This window comes from Physeter macrocephalus, chromosome 17, assembly GCF_002837175.3.
Source record: "Physeter macrocephalus isolate SW-GA chromosome 17, ASM283717v5, whole genome shotgun sequence".
Lineage (NCBI taxonomy): Eukaryota > Metazoa > Chordata > Mammalia > Artiodactyla > Physeteridae > Physeter > Physeter macrocephalus.
The window spans coordinates 5286073-5309614 of NC_041230.1; the positions used below are offsets into that span (position 1 = coordinate 5286073).

General features: G+C 43.2%; 3 protein-coding genes across 3 annotated transcripts in view; 2 read left to right on the forward strand and 1 right to left on the reverse strand.

The window, feature by feature from the left end:
* LOC102975441 (zinc finger protein 211-like) overlaps nucleotides 1–4217 on the reverse strand; it is a 14780-nt gene extending 10563 nt beyond the window's left edge. Inside the window, exons 1-3 of the mRNA XM_007127417.4 lie at nucleotides 3966–4217; nucleotides 3302–3340; nucleotides 2559–2685 (exon numbers count right to left, since the gene is read on the reverse strand). Of these exons, the coding sequence (XP_007127479.1) occupies nucleotides 2559–2685; nucleotides 3302–3334 (160 nt within the window). The 5' untranslated portion in view covers nucleotides 3335–3340; nucleotides 3966–4217. The remainder of the gene's footprint in view (nucleotides 1–2558; nucleotides 2686–3301; nucleotides 3341–3965) is intronic.
* Nucleotides 4218–10734: 6517 nt separating this feature from the next.
* Nucleotides 10735–18550, forward strand: LOC102975940 (zinc finger protein 211-like). The gene is made up of 4 exons (XM_024116957.3): nucleotides 10735–10767; nucleotides 11393–11431; nucleotides 12048–12174; nucleotides 17166–18550. The coding sequence occupies exons 2-4, from the start codon at nucleotides 11399–11401 to the stop codon at nucleotides 18479–18481; spliced, it is 1476 nt and encodes a 491-aa protein (XP_023972725.1). The 5' UTR covers nucleotides 10735–10767; nucleotides 11393–11398; the 3' UTR covers nucleotides 18482–18550.
* Nucleotides 18551–18772: 222 nt separating this feature from the next.
* ZSCAN4 (zinc finger and SCAN domain containing 4) overlaps nucleotides 18773–23542 on the forward strand; it is a 23980-nt gene continuing 19210 nt past the window's right edge. The window contains exon 1 of the mRNA XM_028477610.2: nucleotides 18773–18856. The gene's annotated coding sequence lies outside the window, so the exon portion shown is untranslated. The remainder of the gene's footprint in view (nucleotides 18857–23542) is intronic.

A 23542-nucleotide genomic window follows, 5' to 3' on the forward strand; every position in this document is an offset into this window, starting at 1 on the left:
CCGAGGGCCCAAAAAAAAAAAAAGAATTCTGTGAGCTAATTGTGAAACATAGTCATTAAAAAAAAAAAAAAAAGTATCTATCAAAAGAATAAAATACTTAGAAATAAACTAAGGAAGTAAGACTTGCACACTAAAAAGTATAAAACACTGCTAAAAAAAATTAAAGACAGTAAATGGAAAGACTTCTATGCTCATAAGTTGGAAAACTTAATATTGTGAAGATGTTGATATGACCCCCAAGCCATCTACAGACTCAATGCAATCCCTATCAAAATTCCAATGATGTTTTCTGCAGTAATAGAAAAATTCATCCTAAAATTCATATGCAATCTCAAGTGACAACAAATAGCCAAAACAATCTTGAAAAAGGAGAACAAAGTTGGAGGTGTCACAATTCTAAATTTCAAGTATCAGTGTGAAGCTACAGTAATCAAAACAGTGTGATACTGGAATCAAGGCAGACATACAGACCAATGACACAGAATAAAGAGCTCAGAAATAAACTCTCACATATATGGTTAAATGGTTTTCAAAAAGGAGGCCAAGACCATTCGACAGGGAATGACAGGCTTTTCAACACATGATGCTGGGAAAACTGAATACCACATGCATAAGAATGAAATTAGACGGACACCAGGTACATAAATTAACTCAAAATGGATCAAAGATCTAAACTTAAGAGCTACAAATATAAAACTCTTCAAAGAAAACAGAGGAAAAGCTTCATGACATTGTATTTGGCAATGATTCCTTGGAAACGACATCAAAGGCACAAGGAACAAAAGGAAAACAAACTGGACTTCATCAAAATGAAAAACTTTGGTACATCAAACGATGCTAAGAACAAAGTAAAAAGGCAACTTACAGACTGGGAGATAATATTTGCAAATACATATCTGAAAAAAAATTAATATCCAGAATATATAGAGAATTCCTAAAATTCAAAAACAAAAACATCAAGCAACTTGATTCAAAAATTGGGAAAAGACTTCAACAGACATTACTCCAACAAAGATATACAAAAGGGTAATAAGCACCCAAAAAGACGCTCAACATCACCAGCTGTTAGGGAAAAGCAAATCGAAACACTATGATACTGGGACTTCCCTGGTGGTGCAGTGGTTAAGAATCTGCCTGTCAATGCAGAGGACACGGATGCGATCCGTGATCTGGCAAGATCCCACATGCTGCAAAGCAACTAAGCCTGTGCACCACAACTATTGAGCTTGGGGTCTACAGCCCGTGAGCCACAACTGAGCCCACATGCCACAACTACTGAAGACCGTGCACCTAGAGCCCATGCTCTGCAACAAGAGAAGCCACCACAATGAGAAGCCCGCGTACCACAACGAAGAGTAGCCCCCACTCGCCACAACTAGAGAAAGCGCACGCCCAGCAACGAAGACAAAATGCAGCCAAAAATAAATAAATAAGTAAATAAAAGAACATACCTGCTTTAAAAAAACAAAAACAGAACAAACCAAAAAACCCACTATGCTACCACTTCACACCAATTAGGATGGTTATCACCCCAAAAAAACAGAAGCGTCGGCAAGGATGGGAGAAATTGGAACCTTTGTGCAGCTGTAATTTTAATTCTATTAAAAATAGATTTATCATAAGATGAAGCAATTCCAATTTCCTGCATGTACCCAAAAAAATTGAGGCAGGGACACTAAATATCTGCACACCCATGTTCATAACAGCATTATACAAAGAGCCAAAAGGTAGAAGCACTCAAGTGTCCACTGATGAAATAATAGTAAACAAAATGTGGTACATTCATAAAATAGAATAACATTCAGCCTTAAAAAGGAAATTCTGACACATACTACAACACAGATGAACCTTAAAGATATTATGCTAAGTCAAAAAAGCCAGACCAAAAAAAAACAACTGCTGATGATTCCACCAATATGAGACACTCAGAATAGTCAAATTCAGATACAGAAAGTAGAATGGTGGTTGTGAGTGGATGGGGGAAGTTACTGTTTAATGGGTCAGAGTTGAAGTTTACAACATGAAAAACTTCTGTGGATGCATGATTGTGATGGTTGCACAATGAGAATTACTAAATGCCACTTAGAAGTGGTAAATAATTTGTTTTGCAAAATTGCCACAACTAAAATAAAGTAAAAAGAATCTTAGCTAAGGATCTTTCAAGAACATCTGTGTAAGTAGTGACTATATAAGTGACTACACTTCCAGGCACAGTCAGGCAAAAATAAATGTAAGCTATAGGAAGGGAGACATACCAGGGGGCCATGGTGCTAGACAGTCACCCAGAGAGGGAAAGGGCAAGACAGGAGGGATCCATTAGGCTGACCTAAAGAACAGCGATACCAAATCCTTCCCTGTAAGGCTTTGGCGCAGCAGATGCTGGAGTGATAAGGATGAGAAGTAGGCATGCACTCAGCTCACCCCTTGAACCACAGCACATACCCAGGCAACTGGGGAAGGAAGCAGTGCCCATGGTTTAAATGGAGACATACCTGACCCTGGAGAAAAAAGAAAGGCCAAGCCTTGCCCAGGGCATAGGGGCAGGTGTGAGAGCTTACCCAATGAAGATGTAAGTGCAAAATTCTCCAGCATCACATCGTGGTACAGGCATCTCTGAGCCTCATCAAGGAGAGCCCATTCCTCCCAGGAGAAATACAGGGCCACATCCTCAAAGGTCACACTTCCCTGCCAGGATAGAGACAGATGAAATCATCAGCAGCCTCACTCCTGAAGACCCACAATCTATCTCCTCACACATCTACCCCATGTCCATCCTCCTCCTAAGATCTCAGAGGAGATTCCAGACCCTGGTGCCATTGGTGTCTGCTGTCTTCTCATACTCCCATTAACCACTGTGTTCACTCTACTGTCCACTCTGCTACCAGATGGAGCCTGTTAAGACCTAGATGCGAACACCTCCCTCACCTGATCCAGACCTCCCACTGCGTGCAGAACAGATGCCTAACCTCACAGGCAGTCATTCCAAGTCTGACTCTTACTCCCCACACCTAGTTTGTTCTCACCAGAAAGGAAGGAGACCTGCAATTCCCTGAACCAGCTTAGCCTCACCTCCAAGCACTTCCCGTTTTTGTGATAAGCTTCCACATCTCTTTCCATTGGTGGCCTGAAATGGGAACCCCTCCATCAAACCCCTGGACTCAACTCAGGACCCTGAGCTAGGATTCTCTAAGGTCCCCACACCCAAGGGCTGGGAAAATGGCAGGTGACAAGTCTCATGACACCACAAATTTGGAGAAATTAGGGGTTGGGACCAGTGAGGGGGGACAAAACCGCCACTTACCTGATTAGGTTCCAAAAGCACTTCTGCAGCCATGGAAACCTGTGGGAAGAGGCAGGTCTTAGAGGATTGTGAGCATGGCATCCTACCAGGGGCTCAGGCCTTCCCTGCACCCCTGGGGGTCACCAGAGCCAGGTAATCTCGGGCCGACCATCTAACCTCTGTATTGACTCTCAGCAGTTTTGTGTCCTTGGGGAAAACCCCCCAAACACCCTCTGCCTCAATGTCCTCAGCAGCCCTACAATTTGTGCTTCCACTGAACAGACTCTGGGGGTTTTTTCAAACTTAACTTAGATCATGTCTCTTTTCCGCAAAAATTTCCATGGCTCCAAGAGCCCCAAGAAGGAAGGTACAACTCCTCAGCCTGTCACTGCAGGTGCGACTCTACCCACACTTTGTTCCCTGCAGAAGCAACACGGACCCCAGGTTTCCCCAATCCTCCCGGCTCAATCCGACCTCCCAGCCTTTGCACCTGCCGGTCCCTCCGCCTGTGACCCTCTGCCACGCGCCATCACACCGTCTGTCAGAAACAGGGCCCCACCCACGGCCGCCTCACCGTCCTGGACACCGGGGCCTGGGCTGCGGGCACGAGAGCAGGCGCCCCGCACTCGGGGCTTTAGTGTCTGGTGGGGTGAGGGCGGTGAGGGCCCGGAGGACGAGCGTTTACCTGAGGCGAGTCCCTCGGCGCCGCCGCCGCCGCCGCCGCCACCTGAGCCACAAGCCGGGGCAGAGAGGGGACAGCCGAGCGTCCCGAAGGGACCGGGCACCAACGTCTCCAGACCGGCCCCGCAAGCGGCGATGTGCCCGACTATAGAACCGCCTCTAGTCACTGGGGACAGAGCCTCTTCCCGCGCCTTCTCCGTCAATCACCTCAAGGCCGACTCTGCCCTCTCGGCCTTCTGACCCCGAGGACCGCCAAAATGACCGCCACAAAATACCGGAAGTCCCGCCTTCGCCCAGCGCGCCCTCCCGGAAATGCCGAAAGTCTGGATGTTCATTGGGTGTTCGTCGCTGCCGCTCAGCGCGTAGCTTTCTGGGTAATGGAGTTCCCGCCGCCACACAGGCCCGCAGGAGCGGCGCCTTTGCTGGAATCTCCCAGGAAAAGGGTCAAGCAATGCCTCGGGGCTGCTCAAAACTGAAGGCCTTGTTCTTCTAGGTCGGAGAGAAGCTTCGCTTCCTCTTAAAGGGGCGAAGGCCAATTTCTGGAGAGTCCGAAGTGCTATTGATCTCTGAAGTGTTTAGAAATTCGCATTCCATGCGAACATTGTCTGGTAGATGTGAACATTGTCTGGTAGATGCAAGTGATTATACATTATCTTATTGTCCTGTAAATGCACGCAGACTGAGGCATTAAAGTCATTTTTGTGAGCTTTAGTACGTTTTGTCCGGGAATTTAAAGAAAAAAAAAAAATCACCTGGGCCACAGTAGACAAGATAGAGGAGGCATATTGGACGGCTCTGACGAAGCCGGATGTGGTGGGATCCGGGCCACTCCTTCCTGGTAGTCAATGATTAATGATTATGCCCAACTCAGAGAGAAACACCGTCTTATCCATAAAACATTAAATCATTTTATCTAAAAAACATAAAGCTGTTTTACACATGCCCATTCCTTTTTGTACTACACAGCTGACAGTTTCTCTTGTATGAAATATAACATTGGCTATTGTTTATTAAGGAGTACTCTCTCTGCACATTTATAAAATAGAAAGTTGTTGATAAACAAAATTCAACTGACTACATGTTAAAGATCTAAATGGTGGCTTCCCTGTTGGCGCAGTGGTTAAGAATCCGCCTGCCTTTGCAGGGGACACGGGTTCGAGCCCTGGTCCGGGACGATCTCACATGCTGTGGAGCAACTAAGTCCCTGTGCCACAGCTACTGATCCTGCGCTCTAGATCCCATGAGCCACAACTACTGAAGCCCGCACGCCTAGAGCCCATGCCCCGCAACAAGAGAAGCCTCTGCTCCTGGCAACTAGAGACAACCAGCACGCAGCAACCAGGACCCAACGCAGCTAAAAATAAATAAACTAATTAATTTTTAAAAAAGAAAGAAAATATTTTTTAAAAAAATTAAAAGTAAATAATCATGAATGTATATCCTAAACATGGAATTCATTCATGAGCAGAACATGTATGTGCTTTTCACACCTACAAAAATAACAGTGACATCAAACACATGGTCAGAGCTCACACATAACAAATTTCCTCCCCCCAAAAAATCTCCTTTTCAGATCATTTGAATCACGATCCAGTCATTTTGTCTTTTAGACCACTTGTAATTACTATTTCTCCCTCCTTCAAAACTTTTTTTTTCGTGGAGAAGAAACTGGATCATGTGTACAAGATCATTTCCATCATTCTACTATCTAATTGCAGCTTTTTGATATTGTCTAACACATTCTTCCAAATGGCCAGTAAATGCATAATTTGCTCCAAAGGGTAGTCTAATGTAGGTTCAGATTTTTGTCAAGGATACTTCCCAGGTGGTACAATGTCCTTCTTATTGCCTACAATGGAGGGCCATTATGACCGTCTGTATGTAGCCCTTTCTGTGACATGAGGATTGATCATGAGGATTGATCAGCACGACCATGTGCCCCAATATCAATTTCCCACAGCCTGTCATCGGTTGGTTGCAGCTGTCACTGATGATCATTCTGTAGATCCACTACTATACTAGAGGAAGCAGAATGTTAATATTCTATTACCATTTTTGTATTTTCACTTAGAATCCTTCTACAAAAAACTTTTCTGCGTCCTCTATTTGATTACCGTGAAATAGTCTGTACTGGAAAGACAGTAGAAATCATTCCTATTTCCCTTTATTTTTCTGTTTCCAGAATAACTAGTCAATTCCTTAACTTTCTGAAAGGTTTCTGACTCTGGCTTTGTAGCATTACAAGCATGTGGTTACTTAAAGTACTTGATGCGTTTAAAACTTGTCCAGGTAATTTTCTTTGAGATTTAATTTGTATCATGACTGTGGAGGGGGATGCTTTTCAAGTTGAATACTGTGGCATCCTCATTCTCACGTGACCCCAGTTGTGTGGTAGACTGTCCTTGTGTCCTGGATTGAATAGATGTTCCATCTTGAACATTTCCTGCGCTAGATCTGGAATTGGCAATTTTTTAAAAGATGCTATTTTCTTTCATGAAAAAGTGCATTTGGAGAACACAGCCTGAGTAATTTGGATGGTAGTTACTCAGGACAGGGCTATCATCTGTAGATCCCTTTAATGAGAGGAGATAGAATATACATAATGGTTTAAACATGGTTTAAACAAATACAGATCAAGTTTAAGTTCATTCTTCCAAACAAGTTTAAAATGATATAACTTTTACTTAAATTGTTTCCTTTCAATTTTTCTAACTTTTGATCAAACTGTGATGAATCTCTTGTATAATGTACTTATTAATTTTAAATATAAATATTTTATTGAAATATAAACATGAGTAAATTTTTTAAATCTCTGTAGGGATTTTGCATAGATATGTTTCAGTACAAATGTATAGTCAAAACTGTTTTTAAAAATGTACTTGCGGAATTCCCTGGCGGTTCTGTGGTCAGGACTCTGTGCTTCCACCGCCAGGGGCCCAGGTTGGATCCCTGGTTGGGGAACTAAGATCCTGAAACCAGTGCAGTGCGGCCAAAAATTTAAAAAAGTACTTTAAGTATTACTATTTCGTATGGATAGACTACAACTTTATTACACACTGAGATTTATATATTTGTTTTACTTTTGTCATTAAATTTTTTTTTTTTTTTTTTTTTTTTTGTGGTATGCGGGCCTCCCTCTGCTGCGGCCTCTCCCGTTGCGGAGGACAGGCTCCGGACGCGCAGGCCCAGAGGCCATGGCTCACGGGCCCAGCTGCTCCGCGGCATGTGGGATCCTCCCAGACCGGGGCGCGAACCCAGTTCCCCTGTATCGGCAGGCGGACGCGCAACCGCTGCGCCACCAGGGAAGCCCTGTCATTAAATTTGATTGATTGTTTTAATTTCATTTTGATATACTATAGTTTAATAAATAAAATATTTATATTTACACCAAAGTCAAAATTATAATTGAGGTAAATTAATTCAGCTATATCTAGTTTCCATTCCTGTCCCTCCACATTGTTTAATCTCTGCCCCTCTATATCATTACTTATTGAAGGTTATAGTTCATTCTTTAATTGTTTTTAATGTAATTGTACAGATAGATAGAGAGAAAATGTGTATTTATCTACATTATTTATATTCTTATTCCTTCACAATCATAAGAATAATTGTAGAATACTAAACATCTCCTAACCCACTTGCCTTTTCTCACTTAAGAATATATCCTGAAGGTAATTTCATACATGGAGGAAAATGATCTTCATTCAGTTCATGGCTGTAGGAAAATATGTTGTGTGAATAGTGCATCCTTTATTCAAATACCCCCTCAAATGAACACTTGGATGAATTCCATCATAAGACCTTAATTAATAACCACTGCACCCATAAGTATGTACTCCTATAATCCAGTTAAAGTAAGAAAATGTGTTACCAAAAGAGAGGAAATCATGTGCTATGTTCAGCAGTAGATACAGCTGAGCAGAAGAAGGTGACACATTTATGTTCATTTATCTTTCTAGCATTTATTCATTTATTTCTATCTCAAAATAAATCAATATCTCCTAGCTATGAAAGTGAAGGGTTGGACTTCCCTGGTGGCGCAGTAGTTAAGAATCCACCTGCCAATGCACGGGACACAGGTTCGAGCCCTAGTCCGGGAAGATCCCACATGCCGTGGAGCAACTAAGCCCATGTGCCACACTACTGAGCCCGCGTGCCACAACTACTGAAGCCCGCGCGCCTAGAGCCCATGCTCTGCAACAAGAGAAGCCACCGCAATGAGAAGCCCGCACGCCACAGCAAAGAGTAGCCCCCGCTCACTACAACTAGAGAAAGCCCGTCGAAGACCCAACGCAGCCAAAAATAAATTAAAAAAAAAAAAAAGAAGAAAGTTAAGGGCATGCCAACCTGGAAATGGAAATCATTTTCCTCACTCAGACTGGAGATGGGATCCTGGGAAACTCCTCCCTCCTTTGCCTTTTAAACTTCACTTTGTTGACTGGATAGGAGTTGAGATCCACAGATCATATTATCAACCACTGGCCTTAGCCAACAACTTGTCTCTCTTCTCCAGAGGGATCCCACAGACAATGGCAGCTTTTGGATTGAAATATTTCCTGGATGTTGCTGGATGTAAACTTGTCTTCTATTTACACAAAGTGGCCAGAGGGGTTTCTCTCAGCACTACCAGTCTTCTGAGTGGTTTCCAGGCCATTAAGTTTTGCCCCAGAACCTCTTTGTGGGTGGAATTCAGAATTCGATCCACAAAGTATATTGGCTTCTGTAGTTTTCTTTTCTGGATACTACAACTCTTGGTAAATGTCTGCATTCCTATTAGAGTAATTGGCCCAAGAAGTAGCAAAAACATAAGTGTAAAAACAAATTATGGATACCGTTTCTCACTCATGCCTGATAAATTTATCAGCTTTTTACATGCAGTTACATTATCTTACATGGATGTTATATGTTTGGGCTTCATGATCTGGACTAGTGGGTACATGGTCCTTTTCCTGCACAGGCACAAGCAACAAGTCCAACACATTCACAGCAACAGACTCTACCCCAGACCTTCCCATGAGGCTATGGCCACACGAACCACCCTGATTATAGTGAGCTCCTTTGTCTACTTTTATTGTCTCTCTTCCATTTTGAGTCTTTGCATTACTCTTATTGTGAATCCAAAGCAGTGACTAATGGACACGTCTGTGCTAATAGCATCCTTTTCCCTGCTTTCCTTTGTGTTCATCAGCAGTGACACCCATGTCTCTAAGTTCTTCCGTGATTTCTGAACCAGGAAAAAAAGTTTCCTAATCTAGCTCAAATAGATTTAGCTCTGATTTCTCCAGTTGGATCAATATTAATTTGTATTTTTAATTTTTTAAGTTACATGATTGTTGGTCCAAATTATTCTGCTAGAATTGGCGATATAATAGTAAATAAGAACAACTCTTGTTAAGTGAGCAAACAACAGATCTATACACAAATTATGAATTCCCTTTTACTAAACAAACAAAAAAATAGGAATATATATATATATATATATGAATACACAGGCAAACACAGAGAGATGCATTCATGTGCAGACAGAATTCAAAAAAGTTACCATGGCATAAACATTGCTTTTCTCCACAAGATAGAATTATCAGACTTTTCACTTTGCTAAACCAGAAACAACAGCCTCTAAGTGGAGTCACTCGTGCTAACACCAAGACTTAATACCTAACATAGCTGCAGTTACAACCTTCCCCAGAAATGTAATCAGAAGCAGTAAGTGTGTAATTGTCTGGTCGGTACCAATGGGACCATCTGTCACATGTGCCCTCTCCACTTCTCAAAGGAAGATGAAGTAACCCACCTCAAAAGAACTTTTTTCTCCAAGGGAGATGACCTTATGTGAAATCATCCATTTTTCTGTTTATGACTTCCCTGTGTTGCCTTTAAAAACCTTTCTCTTTCCACGGCGCTTTGCAGCTCCTCTCTACTTGCTACATATGATGCTGCCAAATTCAAGAATCATTCAATACACACATTTAGATCTTTAACATGTAGTCAGTTGAATTTTGTTTATCAACAACTTTCTATTTTATAAATGTGCAGAGAGAGTACTCCTTAATAAACAATAGCCAATGTTATATTTCATACAAGAGAAACTGTCAGCTGTGTAGTACAAAAAGGAATGGGCATGTGTAAAACAGCTTTATGTTTTTTAGATAAAATGATTTAATGTTTTATGGATAAGACGTGGGAGGAGAACTGCAGGGTGGGGGGAGGTTTTCCTTCCAAGCCCCAGCCGGGCGATTTAAACCCAGTATGAGGCAAACGCAGGGTCGCCGGGCAGGCGGGGCCGGAGTCCTCGGGCGTGACAGCCCCTCAGGAACAGCTCGCGGCTCGGCGCCGGGATCCCTCACGCCGCGGTGCTCGCGGGCCGGGTGGATGTGCAAGGGCGCGGGGGACCGAGCCACCGCGGCCGGGGCGGCGGCCCTGGGCGCACTTCCTCAGTCCTAGCCGCCCCATCCCCAAAAATGGGAGAGGAAGGAAACGAGGAGCGAGGCGGCGGCCAGAGGGAGAAAAGAGGGAGCGGCGAACCCTCGCTTCTGCATCTGGGTGAGGCCAGCAGCAGGCGGGGGAGAGGGAGCGGCGATCGCAGGCGAACTCCAATGCGGGCCGACGCTGGGAGAAACAACCGGCAGGCAGCCCCCGCCCAAGACGAGCACCCACCCGGCCCCATCCCGACCGCGCCCGCTCCCGGCCAGTCCGCGTTCTACTCACGCTTGGGGCTCCTCGAGGTCCCGCGGCTCTAACCGCATCGGGTCCCAGCCCCGCGGGCGGCGGCGGCGGCGGCGGCGGCGCCGAGGGACTCGCCTCAGGTAAACGCTCGTCCTCCGGGCCCTCACCGCCCTCACCCCACCAGACACTAAAGCCCCGAGTGCGGGGCGCCTGCTCTCGTGCCCGCAGCCCAGGCCCCGGTGTCCAGGACGGTGAGGCGGCCGTGGGTGGGGCCCTGTTTCTGACAGACGGTGTGATGGCGCGTGGCAGAGGGTCACAGGCGGAGGGACCGGCAGGTGCAAAGGCTGGGAGGTCGGATTGAGCCGGGAGGATTGGGGAAACCTGGGGTCCGTGTTGCTTCTGCAGGGAACAAAGTGTGGGTAGAGTCGCACCTGCAGTGACAGGCTGAGGAGTTGTACCTTCCTTCTTGGGGCTCTTGGAGCCATGGAAATTTTTGCGGAAAAGAGACATGATCTAAGTTAAGTTTGAAAAAACCCCCAGAGTCTGTTCAGTGGAAGCACAAATTGTAGGGCTGCTGAGGACATTGAGGCAGAGGGTGTTTGGGGGGTTTTCCCCAAGGACACAAAACTGCTGAGAGTCAATACAGAGGTTAGATGGTCGGCCCGAGATTACCTGGCTCTGGTGACCCCCAGGGGTGCAGGGAAGGCCTGAGCCCCTGGTAGGATGCCATGCTCACAATCCTCTAAGACCTGCCTCTTCCCACAGGTTTCCATGGCTGCAGAAGTGCTTTTGGAACCTAATCAGGTAAGTGGCGGTTTTGTCCCCCCTCACTGGTCCCAACCCCTAATTTCTCCAAATTTGTGGTGTCATGAGACTTGTCACCTGCCATTTTCCCAGCCCTTGGGTGTGGGGACCTTAGAGAATCCTAGCTCAGGGTCCTGAGTTGAGTCCAGGGGTTTGATGGAGGGGTTCCCATTTCAGGCCACCAATGGAAAGAGATGTGGAAGCTTATCACAAAAACGGGAAGTGCTTGGAGGTGAGGCTAAGCTGGTTCAGGGAATTGCAGGTCTCCTTCCTTTCTGGTGAGAACAAACTAGGTGTGGGGAGTAAGAGTCAGACTTGGAATGACTGCCTGTGAGGTTAGGCATCTGTTCTGCACGCAGTGGGAGGTCTGGATCAGGTGAGGGAGGTGTTCGCATCTAGGTCTTAACAGGCTCCATCTGGTAGCAGAGTGGACAGTAGAGTGAACACAGTGGTTAATGGGAGTATGAGAAGACAGCAGACACCAATGGCACCAGGGTCTGGAATCTCCTCTGAGATCTTAGGAGGAGGATGGACATGGGGTAGATGTGTGAGGAGATAGATTGTGGGTCTTCAGGAGTGAGGCTGCTGATGATTTCATCTGTCTCTATCCTGGCAGGGAAGTGTGACCTTTGAGGATGTGGCCCTGTATTTCTCCTGGGAGGAATGGGCTCTCCTTGATGAGGCTCAGAGATGCCTGTACCACGATGTGATGCTGGAGAATTTTGCACTTACATCTTCATTGGGTAAGCTCTCACACCTGCCCCTATGCCCTGGGCAAGGCTTGGCCTTTCTTTTTTCTCCAGGGTCAGGTATGTCTCCATTTAAACCATGGGCACTGCTTCCTTCCCCAGTTGCCTGGGTATGTGCTGTGGTTCAAGGGGTGAGCTGAGTGCATGCCTACTTCTCATCCTTATCACTCCAGCATCTGCTGCGCCAAAGCCTTACAGGGAAGGATTTGGTATCGCTGTTCTTTAGGTCAGCCTAATGGATCCCTCCTGTCTTGCCCTTTCCCTCTCTGGGTGACTGTCTAGCACCATGGCCCCCTGGTATGTCTCCCTTCCTATAGCTTACATTTATTTTTGCCTGACTGTGTCAGGAGTTATAGTCACTTTCATAGTCACTGCTTACACAAATTTTTTTTTTTTTTTTTTTTGCGGTACGCGGTCCTCTCACTGTTGTGGCCTTTCCCGTTGCGGAGCATAGGCTCCGGACGCGCAGCTTCAGCGACCATGGCTCACGTGCCTAGCCGCTTCGCAGAATGTGGAATCTTCCCAGACTGGGGCACGAACCCGTATCCCCTGCATTGGCAGGCGGACTCTCAACCACTTCGCCACCAGGGAAGCCCTACACAAATATTCTTGAGAGGTCTTTTGCTTAGGATTGATTGATTGATTGATTGATTGATTTTTTTTGTGTGTGTGTGGTATGCGGGCCTCCCTCTGCTGTGGCCTCTCCCGTTGCGGAGCACAGGCTCCGGACGCGCAGGCTCAGCGGCCATGGCTCATGGGCCCAGCCGCTCCGCGGCATGTGGGATCCTCCCAGACCTGGGCGCGAACCCGGGTCCCCTGCATTGGCAGGCGGATGCGCAACCACTGCGCCACCAGGGAAGCCCCTTTACTTTATTTTTTAAAGGTTTATGTTTCTTTCTCTTTTTAAAAATATTTTATTTATCTTGTAGTTTCTTTTGACTACATCTGGTCTTAGTTGTGGCATGCAGGATCTTCGTTGCGGTGCACGGGCTGTTCCTTGTGGCACGTGGGCTTCTCTCTAGTTGTGGCATGCGGGTTTTCTCTCTCTAGTTGTGGCAAACGGGCTCCAGGGCACGTGGGCTCTAGCTGTGCTGTGTGGGCTCTGTAGTTGAGATGCACGGGCTTAGTTGCTCTGCAGCATGTGGGATCTTAGTTCCCCAACCAGGGATCCAACCCATGTACCCTGCATTGTAAGGCGGATTCTTTACCACTGGACCACCAGGGAAGTCTCTTTACTTTATTTTAGTTGTGGCAAAATATACAAAAGAAAATATTTGCATTTCTAAGTGGCATTTAGTACACTCTCATTGTGCAACCATCACAGTCATGCATCCACAGAACTTTTTCATCTTCAGACTGAAACTCTGTTCCCCTTAATCAGTAACTTCCCCCATCTACTGACAACCACCATTCTACTTTCTGTAAATATGAATTTGCCTATTATGAGTATCCCATGTGGGTGGAATCAGACAGTAGTTCTCCTTTGGTGTCTGGCTTACTTTACTTAGCATAATATCTTAAAGGTTCATCTATGTTGTAGTATGTGTCAGAATTTGCTTCCCTTTTATGACTGAATAACATTGTATATACCACGATTTGTTTACCCATTATTCTATCAGTAGACAGTTGGGTGCTTTTGCCTTTGGCTCTTGTGAATTATGGTGTTATGAACATGAGTGTGCAGATATCTTTTAGTGTCCCTGCGTCAGTTCTTTTTGAGTATGTACGCAGAATCAGAATTGCTGTATCTTATGATAGTTCTTTTTTAAATTTTTTGAAGAATCACCATACTGTTTTCCATAGCAGCTTCACAAAGGTTCCAATTTCTCCCATGCTTGCCTACACTTCTTTTCTGTTTTTTTTTGAGTAATAACCATCCTAACTAATGTGAAGTGGTATCTCATTGTGTTTTGATTTGCATTTCCCTGACAGCCTAGTGATGTTGAGCATCTTTTCATGCACTTATTGCCCATTTGTATATCTTCTTTGGAGAAATGTCTGTTCAAGTCTTTTCCAATTTTTGAATCAAGTTGCTTGGTTTTTTTGTTGAGTTTTAGGAATTCTCTATATATTCTGAATGTTAACCCTTCATCAGATAGGTGATTTGCAGATATTTTCTCCTATTCTATGAGTTGCCATTTATCATGTTCATAGCATCCTTTGATGTACTAAAGGTTTTCATTTTGATGAAATCTAGTTTGTATTTCTTTCGTTCCTTGTGCGTTTGTCGTATCCAAGGAATCACTGCCAAATGTGGTGTCATGAAGCTTTTCCACTACGTTTTCTTAAGCGTTTTATAGTTGTAGCTCTTAAGATCTTTGATGCATTTTTAGTTAATTTATGTACCCGGTATCCATCCAACCTCCTTCTTATGCATGTGGATATTCAGTTTTCCCAGCATCATGTGTTAAAAAGTCTGTCCTTCCCCATTGAATGTTCTTGGCCTCCTTGTTGCAAATCATTTGACTGCATATGCAAGAGTTTATTTCTGAGCTCTTTATTCTATCCCATTGGTCTATATGTCTGCCTTGATTCCAGTATCACACTGTTTTGATTACTGTAGTTTTTCAGTAATATTTGAAATTTAGAATTGTGATTCTTCCACCTTTGTTCTTCTTTTTCAATATTGTTTTGGCAATTTGGTGTCCCTTGAGGTTCCATATGAATTTTAGGATGAATTTTTCTATTACTGCAGAAAACATCATTGGAATTTTGATGGGAATTGCATTGAATATGTAGATGGCTTGGATAGTATTGACACCTTCACAGTGTTAAGTCTTCCAATCCATGAGTATAGAAATTTTTCCATTTATTGTCTGTAATTTTTTTTAGCTGTGTTTTGTAGTTTTTACTGTACAAATCTTACTTCCTTGGTTAAGTTTATTTCTAAGTATTTTATTCTTTTGACATGTACTTTTTTTTTTTGGTTGTGCCAAATCTTAGCTTAGTTGCAGCTGGTGGGCTCCTTAGGTGTGGCATGCGAACTCTTAGTTGCAGCATGCACATGGGATCTAGTTCCCTGACCAGGGATTAAACCCACATCCCCTGCATTGGGAGGTGAATTCTTAACCACTGCACCACCAGGGAAGTCCCTTGACAGGTACTTTTATATGTGGAATTGTTTTCTTAGTTCCCCGTTCAGATTGTTCATTGTTAATGTATCGAAATATAACTGATTTTTTTCATTTTGTATTTATATCTTCTTCCTTTGCAAACTTCAATTATTCTAACAGTTTTATGGTGGAATCTTTAAGATGTCATGAGCTGTGGTGAGTTTTACTTCTTCCTTTCTCTTTTGGATGCCTATTTGTCTTTCTTGCTTAATTGCTCTGTCTAGAATTTCTAATACTGTGTTGAATAGTAGTGGTGAAAGCTGACATTCTTTTCTTGTTAGTGATCTTGGAGGAATAGTTTTCAGTCTTTTACCATTGAGTTTAATATTTGCTGTGGGTTTTAATTTTTTTGCTTCCATTATGTTAAGCTACTTTCCTCCTATTCATAGTTTGTTGAGTATTTTCATCATAAAAGGGTGATAAATTTTGTCAGATGGTTTTTGTACATTGATGGAGGTGATAATAATTTTTTTCTTACTGTTAAAATGACATATTATGCTGATTAATTTTGTAGGTTGAACCATCCTGGCATTCTAGAAATAAATCCCAGGTGTTTATGGTGTATAATCTTTTTACTATGCTGATGAATACAGTTTGCTAGTATTTTGTTGATTAATTTTGCACTGATAATCATCAAATATATTGCCCCATAGTTTCTTGTAGTGTCTTTGCCTGTTTTTTTTTTATATCAGGGTAATAGTAACAGCTGCAGTTGACCTAAATTAAAGCAATTTTGCATTGCAAAGTAGTTACATCAGATTGATTCTACCATTGAATTTTTTGTCCAGGTGGGAAGATACCTGGTTTAACTACTCTGCCATCTTCCCTTTAGCTGTGCCCATGGGTACTTTTTGTAATATTTGAAATATCTTTCCTGTGATCTGTTGTGTCTGAGTTGTCTGGGACAGTATTGGCTACTGACTTCTCCTGTCCTTCCCTTAGGATTTGTATCATCCACCTCTCATGCAGTAGCTCAGCTGGGGCTAGAGGAAGAGTCCTCTGTGCTTCCCAGGATGGATATGATCCCATTCTGCACAAGATGGGCCCAGATGGGGCCTGACCCAGATAAATGGCAGTTGGGGGAGGATATGACTTCAGGGCTTGGTTCATATCAATCATATCAATAACCAGTCCTGTTTTAATTGTGTTTTGGTGATGCCATCACCAGTGGCCACATCTCACCTCCATCTTTCCTTCTCCATTCTTAACACTTTGCTGACTTGTCATGTCTAATACTAGTCATTTTTATTCTGACTCCAGCTGAGACTATTCCCCACCTCTGGACTGTTTACCTCACTGATTCCTCACACTGTTCCCTCCTCAGTGCTTTCCCACTTTGTAGTGTCCTAAAGAGTGCACGTGTCTAATAATGCTTAAACACCTGTAACCTTTTTTTTCAGTCAGATTTTTCTGGGCCTGAGCAAGACTTCTCCACAGCATCACATGTCATCAGCAAATATAATCCTGCTAAAAGCCATTGACAGGACTTCCCTAGCAGTGCAGTGGTTAAGACTCCACGCTTCCACTGCAGTGGTCACGGGTTCGACCCCTCGTTGGGGAACTAACATCCTGCATGCTGCATGGCACGGCCAAAAAAAGAAAAGCTGTTGAGAGATGAATAATCTATAGAACATGCCTTTCTCCCGGGCCACACCCTTTCCTCATGTCCTAGGCCTAGTGAGGCCTGCACCATCCTGTGACCTTAGGGACCCAGTAGGGCACAGCAGTTGCTTCCTCAAGCTGACCCCAACTTCCTTTTCCTGAAAACAGTTTCATGGACTGATTCTTTGATGTGTCGAGTTACATTTGTGATGATTTTGCCCTCTCTCAATAAGGTTAACGTGTACTTCATCATCACTTCTTTACTTTCAGGCTGTTGGCATGGAGTAGAAGATAAGGAAGCACCTTCTCAACAGAGCATTTCTGTGGATGGAGTGTCACAGATCAGGCCTCTCAAGGCAGGTTCATCTCTCCAGAAGGCCCAGCCCTTTGAGATGTGTGGCCCAATCTTGGGAGATACTTTGCACTTGCCTGAGCACCGGGGAACACATCTTGGGCAGAACCCATACACGTGTGGGAATCAACTCTATTTCTCTGCCAACCTTCAACAGTATCAAGGGCAGCACATTGAAGAGATACCCATCAGAAGTTCTGTGGACAGAGCCTTGTTTATAAAGAGCCACACAACCCATCTGTCAGGGAAATCCTTTTCCTATAGAGAGATAAGGAAAGACTTCTTAGCCAGCACGAGATTTTTCCATCAACCAGTCACTCACACTGAAGAGAACCCAAACAACAATAATGAGTGTGAGGCTGTCTTTCACAGTGGAAAAATGCATCACAACTGGGGAGAAGGCAGGAAAGCCTTCAGCTGCAGAGACACACTTGTTGAGGACCAAGGAGTCCACACTAGAGAAGGGCTTTATAATTGCAGCAAATGTGGAAAAGCCTGTACCCGAAGATGGAACCTCATTGAGTACCAGAAAGTCCACACTGGAGAAAGGCCTTATAAATGCCATAAATGTGGGAAGTCCTTTACCCAGAGCTACAGCCTCAATAGCCATAGGAAAGCTCACACTGGAGAAAAATTTTATGAATACAGGGAATGTGGAAAATCTTTTAGTCAAAGATCCAACCTCATTCAGCATCAGAGAGGTCATCCTGGAGAACGGCTTCATCAGTGTGAGGAATGTGGAAAATCCTTTAGTCGAAGCTCCACTCTCATTCACCACAGGAGACTTCATACTGGAGAAAGACCTTATGAGTGCAGTAAATGTGGGAAATCCTTTAAGCAAAGCTCCAGCCTCAGTTCACATCGGAAAGTCCACACAGGAGAAAGGCCTTATGAGTGTCAGGAGTGTGGAAAATCATTTAGCTGCAAATCTAACCTCATTATCCACCTGAGAGTTCACACTGGAGAAAAGCCTTATGAGTGTCAGGAATGTGGAAAATCCTTTAGCTGCAAATCTAACCTCATTAACCACCTGAGAGTTCACACTGGAGAAAAGCCTTATGATTGTGGAGAGTGTGGAAAATCCTTTAGTCAAAGATCCATCCTCATTCAACATCAGAGAATTCATACTGGAGAAAGGCCTTATGAATGCCATGAATGTGGGAAATCTTTTAGCCGAAAGTTTAGTCTCATTTACCACCAGAGAGTTCACACTGGAGAACGACCTCATCAGTGAAGAGAATGTGGGAAATCTTTTAGCTGCAAGTCTAACCTCGTTGCACACCTGAGAATTCAACTGGAGAAAGGCCTTGTGAGTGTGGGGACTGCGGAAAATCCTTTAGCCAAAGTTCCAGCCTCATTCAACATTAGAGAGTTCACAGTGGAAGATGTCTTACGAGTGCAGTGAATGCAGGTAATCTGTTAGCTGCTAATCTGATCTCATTCAATACCAGAGTCTTCAGACTAGTGAAGAGCCATAGATATGCTGGGATGTACAGTTTATTTCTAGTATAATTACACTGGAAGAGAGAAGTTGTGAGGGAGCCATCTGCCTGAATTAAAGCCCATATATCCGAAAGTCTGCAGTGGGGAGATTTCCCTAAAGTTCCAGGTATGTGAGAATCTTTAAGGAACTATGTTATAATTTCTTGCCTGCCCAGGACCCTTGCCAGCTTTATGTCAGTGCCATCTATGGCAGAATTCATTTCACCTCTATCACCTGGGAGGTCCACGGTGTGCAAAAGTTACCTCCCAACATACTCAGGGAAGCTGACCTCTGTCCCATCCCCATTTGCGGGGGAAGTAATGAGTAGTCTTAGCTCTTATGGGGTCCTCATTCCCTTCTCATTTCCAAAGTAGGGCGTGGACCCGACCTAGTCTGGGCCCAGTGGACCCTGTCTGAGTTCTATTGGTGACTTGTTGGGAAGCACTGCATTTTCAGGGACACGTTAGTTTCTGGTGACACTTCTCTTGGATTTTCCCAGCCTCCGAGTCACCAAGCTGGGAACTGCATGCCTCCTATTGCTCTGCATTCTGTAATAATAAAGGCATTAATGTTTTAGCCACCTTTGGTCTTGGGCTTCTATTCACTGTGTGAGGTGATCTGAAAACAACTGGGCTCTACCAGCGTTAAGGACTGCACAGCTCTCATGGAGGTCCCATGCTTTGTGTGCCTCATATGTCAGTATGATTAAGAATTTAGCTCTCTTTCTGGTTTTGGCCTAATGTACATTGTTGCCCAGGGTCTCCTAGGGAAGACTGCAGGGTTTCAGGGTCCTAATTTGTGGACTGGGTATCAGGGTTTTTTGTGGGCTCAGAAAACACCCTGAGGAGCCAGGAAGTTATGACAGCCTCCAGTGCTTCTGATAACAACACAAATTGTTATTCACAGTAAATATCACATAATGCTCAACAGTTATCCTGCAAAAGAACCACATGCCCTGATCCCCAGAGTTCACTAGATAATGCCACTGTAAGACTAGGGCCAGAGGGAACCATCTTAGTAAAGGAACCCTGGAGCGGAGGAGAGTGCAGTGAAGTAGATGGAGTGTGCCCCTTCTAAAATTGCATCAACAAATGCTCCATTGACTGTGACTGTGCAGTATCAGTGGGCACAGATGCCCAGAAATTCTCAGAACCTCCAAGCAAGTGTAGCTTTTGTAGCTGAGGTCATTGTGAAAGAAAATAAGCTATTGGTTTTCTGGACTCCTATAGCCTCTCTGGGATGTTCAGCTAAAGGCCATTGCTACACAGAGAAACAAGCATAGAGAGAAAGGAGATCCCTTAGTCCAGGGTCCCCAAACCCACTGGCCTCGGACCGGCACCGATCCGTGGTGCCGGATGAACCATCACACACCCCACCCCACACCCCAACCCCCCTCCCCTGTCTGTTGAAAAATTGTCTTCCACGAAACCGGTCCCTGGTGCCAAAAAGGTTGGGGACCGCTGCCTTAGTCTACAGTGTGGCTCATTGACCAGCCAGCATTCCTGTTAACTCAGGTGGGAAAGAATCTATTACTCATCAGTATTTGCTACCACTAAGGCAAGGCTGCTCCTCCAAGGTCATCAGAAAAGAGAGGCGATATAGGATTGCCAGGCCTGATTTTCTGAAAAGAGTGGGATATCTATATTTTTCTTTTGAACCATTTTGTAAATTTTTATTCCTGTATAGTCAACATGCAATATACTGTATCTATTTGAAGTATACAATTTAAATTTTACATACATATAAACCCATGAAACCTCATCATAATCACAGTAATGAACATGTCTCTCACCCCCAGTTTACCTCAGGCCCTTCTCCCCAGCCTCCAGGCCATCATTGATTTACCTTTATTTATAATAGATTATTTTGTATTTTCTAGAATCTTATATGATTTTATTCATAAAATGTTTACTTTTTTTTCTGGTTTCGTTCATGGTTCATAATTATTTTCAGATTCTTCAATGAACCATAGTAGTTCATTCTTTTTATTGCTGAGTAATATCTTTTCTATACTTATACCATTTGTTTATTCATTTGTCTGGTTAAGAGAATTTGGGTTACTTCCAGTTTTGGCTATTGTGAGTAAAGGTGCTAGAACATTTGTGTGTAATTCTATGTGTATGTATGTATTTTCACTTGTTTTGTGTTAGTAACTCAAAGTATAATGCCTGAGTCATAGAATAGGTGAATGTTTAACTTACAAAACTGCCAAATGGTGACCTAAAATTATGGTTTGCTTTTGTATACCCACGAGGTTTATGTAAAATGCTTCCACATTCTTGCCAATACTTGGTATTGTCAGTCTTTTGAATTTACACTTTTAGTAAGAGAGCAGTAGTTTTAGTTACATCTCCCTAAGGATTCATGGTGTTGAGCATTTTTTTTCATGTGTTTATTTTCCATCTGTTTATTTTCTTGGTAAAATATCTGTTTATATCTTATGCTTATATTACTTTTTTATGTTGTGACTATTTTCCTTTTCATTAACAAGTAATCAGCTCATTTTTGTTCCTCAATTTTTGTGCATTCTGTACAATGTAATTACCGCATACAGCATACACTTAAAATTTAATCTGCATTGTTCCTATATTCTTAAGTCTAGGCTTTCAATAATACAGTTAAGTCCTGGTTTGTAGTGTTTTCCAATATCCCTGATATAAATACTCCCACCATGGCCAATTTCAAACTGCCAACATGATGTCACTGAACTTGGAGTTGCGAAAAGTTGCCAGAGGTCCATCATTCTAACTCCGCCATACTGTTCCAGTAGCTACAATAACCTGTAGGACACAGATGATAATAAAACATAATAAAATTATTAGGAAGTGACAGGTTTTCAATATTTGTTTCATGAAGGTATAATTGACTGAACATATAAACTGCATGTATTTAAGGTGTACATTTTGATGTTTTGATACATGCTTATACCCTGAAACCAAAATTTTCATTGGAAACAGAAGACAATCTATTGATATAATAATGGCACTTATTCAATTAAATTATTCAGTTCACTACTTCAATTATGCAAGAAACAAAAGTAGAGCAGGCAAGATATTTCAAGTACAGGCAGTTCTTGAGGAAAAAAAACCCCAAAACTTTGAAAATGTTTTTCTCACAAAGGATCAGAAGGAATGCATATTAGGGAATTCCCTGGTGGTCCAGTAGTTAGGGCTCCACACTTCCGCTTCAGGGGGTGTGGGTTCTATCCCTGGTCTGGGAACTAAGATCCTGCATGCTACTCAGTATGGCCAAAAAAAAAAAAAAAAAAGCGTATTAAATTAAAAGTTGAGATGCAGTTTTCCAGCATTCTATTTGGGAGTCAAAACCATACTGTTTTCAGTATGAATCCTCTAGTATTTTGTGTCTTTGTTCTTGTTGCCAGAAAAGCCATAAGTAATCAACATAATTCATAATAATTGGGGTTCTGTAAAGTGATTGGGGAATTTCAGTACATTTTAGAACAATCAGATGGAGCACAGTTATAATTTAAAGTGTTATTAGCTCTAGACATTCTCAATATTATCACCCATATTTAACAGAGGAGCAGATTTTAGGCCCTAATTTCTAAAGTTATCCAGTGCATATAAACTAGGACTTATTGAAGACTGTTTCTCTCTATCTTTTTGTCTTTGTCACATACCAATTGTCCATATTTGGTGCATACTGTAATAACAAATATAATTAGCACTAATGTTTTGGGAAGAAAATAGTTGCCTATTGTCCACAGTTCTGGGGCAGGATCTTGAAGGGCATATCTCATGAGCTACAATCGTGCAGCTGTATACAGGCATCTGGCAGGGGCTAAAAGAACACTATGGGAATGAATCAAACAGCCAGGAGGTCATATCGAGAGAGTGAGAACAGATGCTACTGTATGTAAGCAAATCCAAATGTTACTGAAAGGATCCTCAACCATAATTGATTCGTTTCATACATATACAGGTGGGGAGGACACTGTGTGTGTTAAATTTATCCTCGTGTATTTACACGAACTTTTCCAAGTAAATTTAAACACGAAATAAAAAAAGGAATTAGTAGACAAAAATAACACATTAAATGAGAAAATAAAATGATCAGAAATCATGTTGAAGACATATCAAAAGAATATCTTTGACATACAGATCAGGTTCATTAACTTAAAGTGAGAAGTAACCAATTTTGTTTAGATCTGAAACACCACCATAGATGTTAAGTGTCGTAGGAGGAATGGCATCTCATGGTGGATTACACCTACATTGATCCCATCCATTGAAGCCCCTATACCTCACATAATTCAAGTGAATGTGCCATTCAATCTTCACAGGCCAATACTTTTCTCTTACATGTATTCTAGCTAGTGCCTATTTTAACAGCCTCTCCTTCACCTACATAGGAACTCAGTACTATACACCTTTACTTAGTTGCCCATGGGATACCACAACGGTTCAGCCATCACATACAACCTCAACTGACAAGAACTTAATTGGATCCAGCTGTCCCCACACACCCAAGTATGGCGCTACATTGATGGCATCCCCTCGTGAGGGGATTTGCTAGACACTTGTGCAAGGCATACATTCATCGTTGTGCTTACAGAGAGCAGATGGGCTACTGCCCCACACGTTTCAGCTTCATGCCACCCCAGTGGATTTCTTAGCTTCATCCAGTGTGCCTAAGGGCTACTCTATTGCTTATGTAGTTAAAGGGCAACTTTCCCTGGCCTTCCCTTTAAAATACCAACTCTAGGGAATTTGCTGGAGGTCCAGTGTTTTTTTTTTGTTTGTTTTTTTGGGGTTTTTTTGTGGTACGCGGGCCTCCCACTGTTGTGGCCTC

Excerpts from the sequence above, each read along its gene's own strand:
- LOC102975940 (XM_024116957.3), top strand. The coding sequence starts at position 11,399 with ATGGCTGCAGAAGTGCTTTTGGAACCTAATCAG. Across the intron at positions 11,432-12,047 it reads TGCTTTTGGAACCTAATCAG|GGAAGTGTGACCTTTGAGGA; the intron begins GTAAGTGGCGGT and ends CTATCCTGGCAG. Across the intron at positions 12,175-17,165 it reads TGCACTTACATCTTCATTGG|GCTGTTGGCATGGAGTAGAA; the intron begins GTAAGCTCTCAC and ends CTTTACTTTCAG.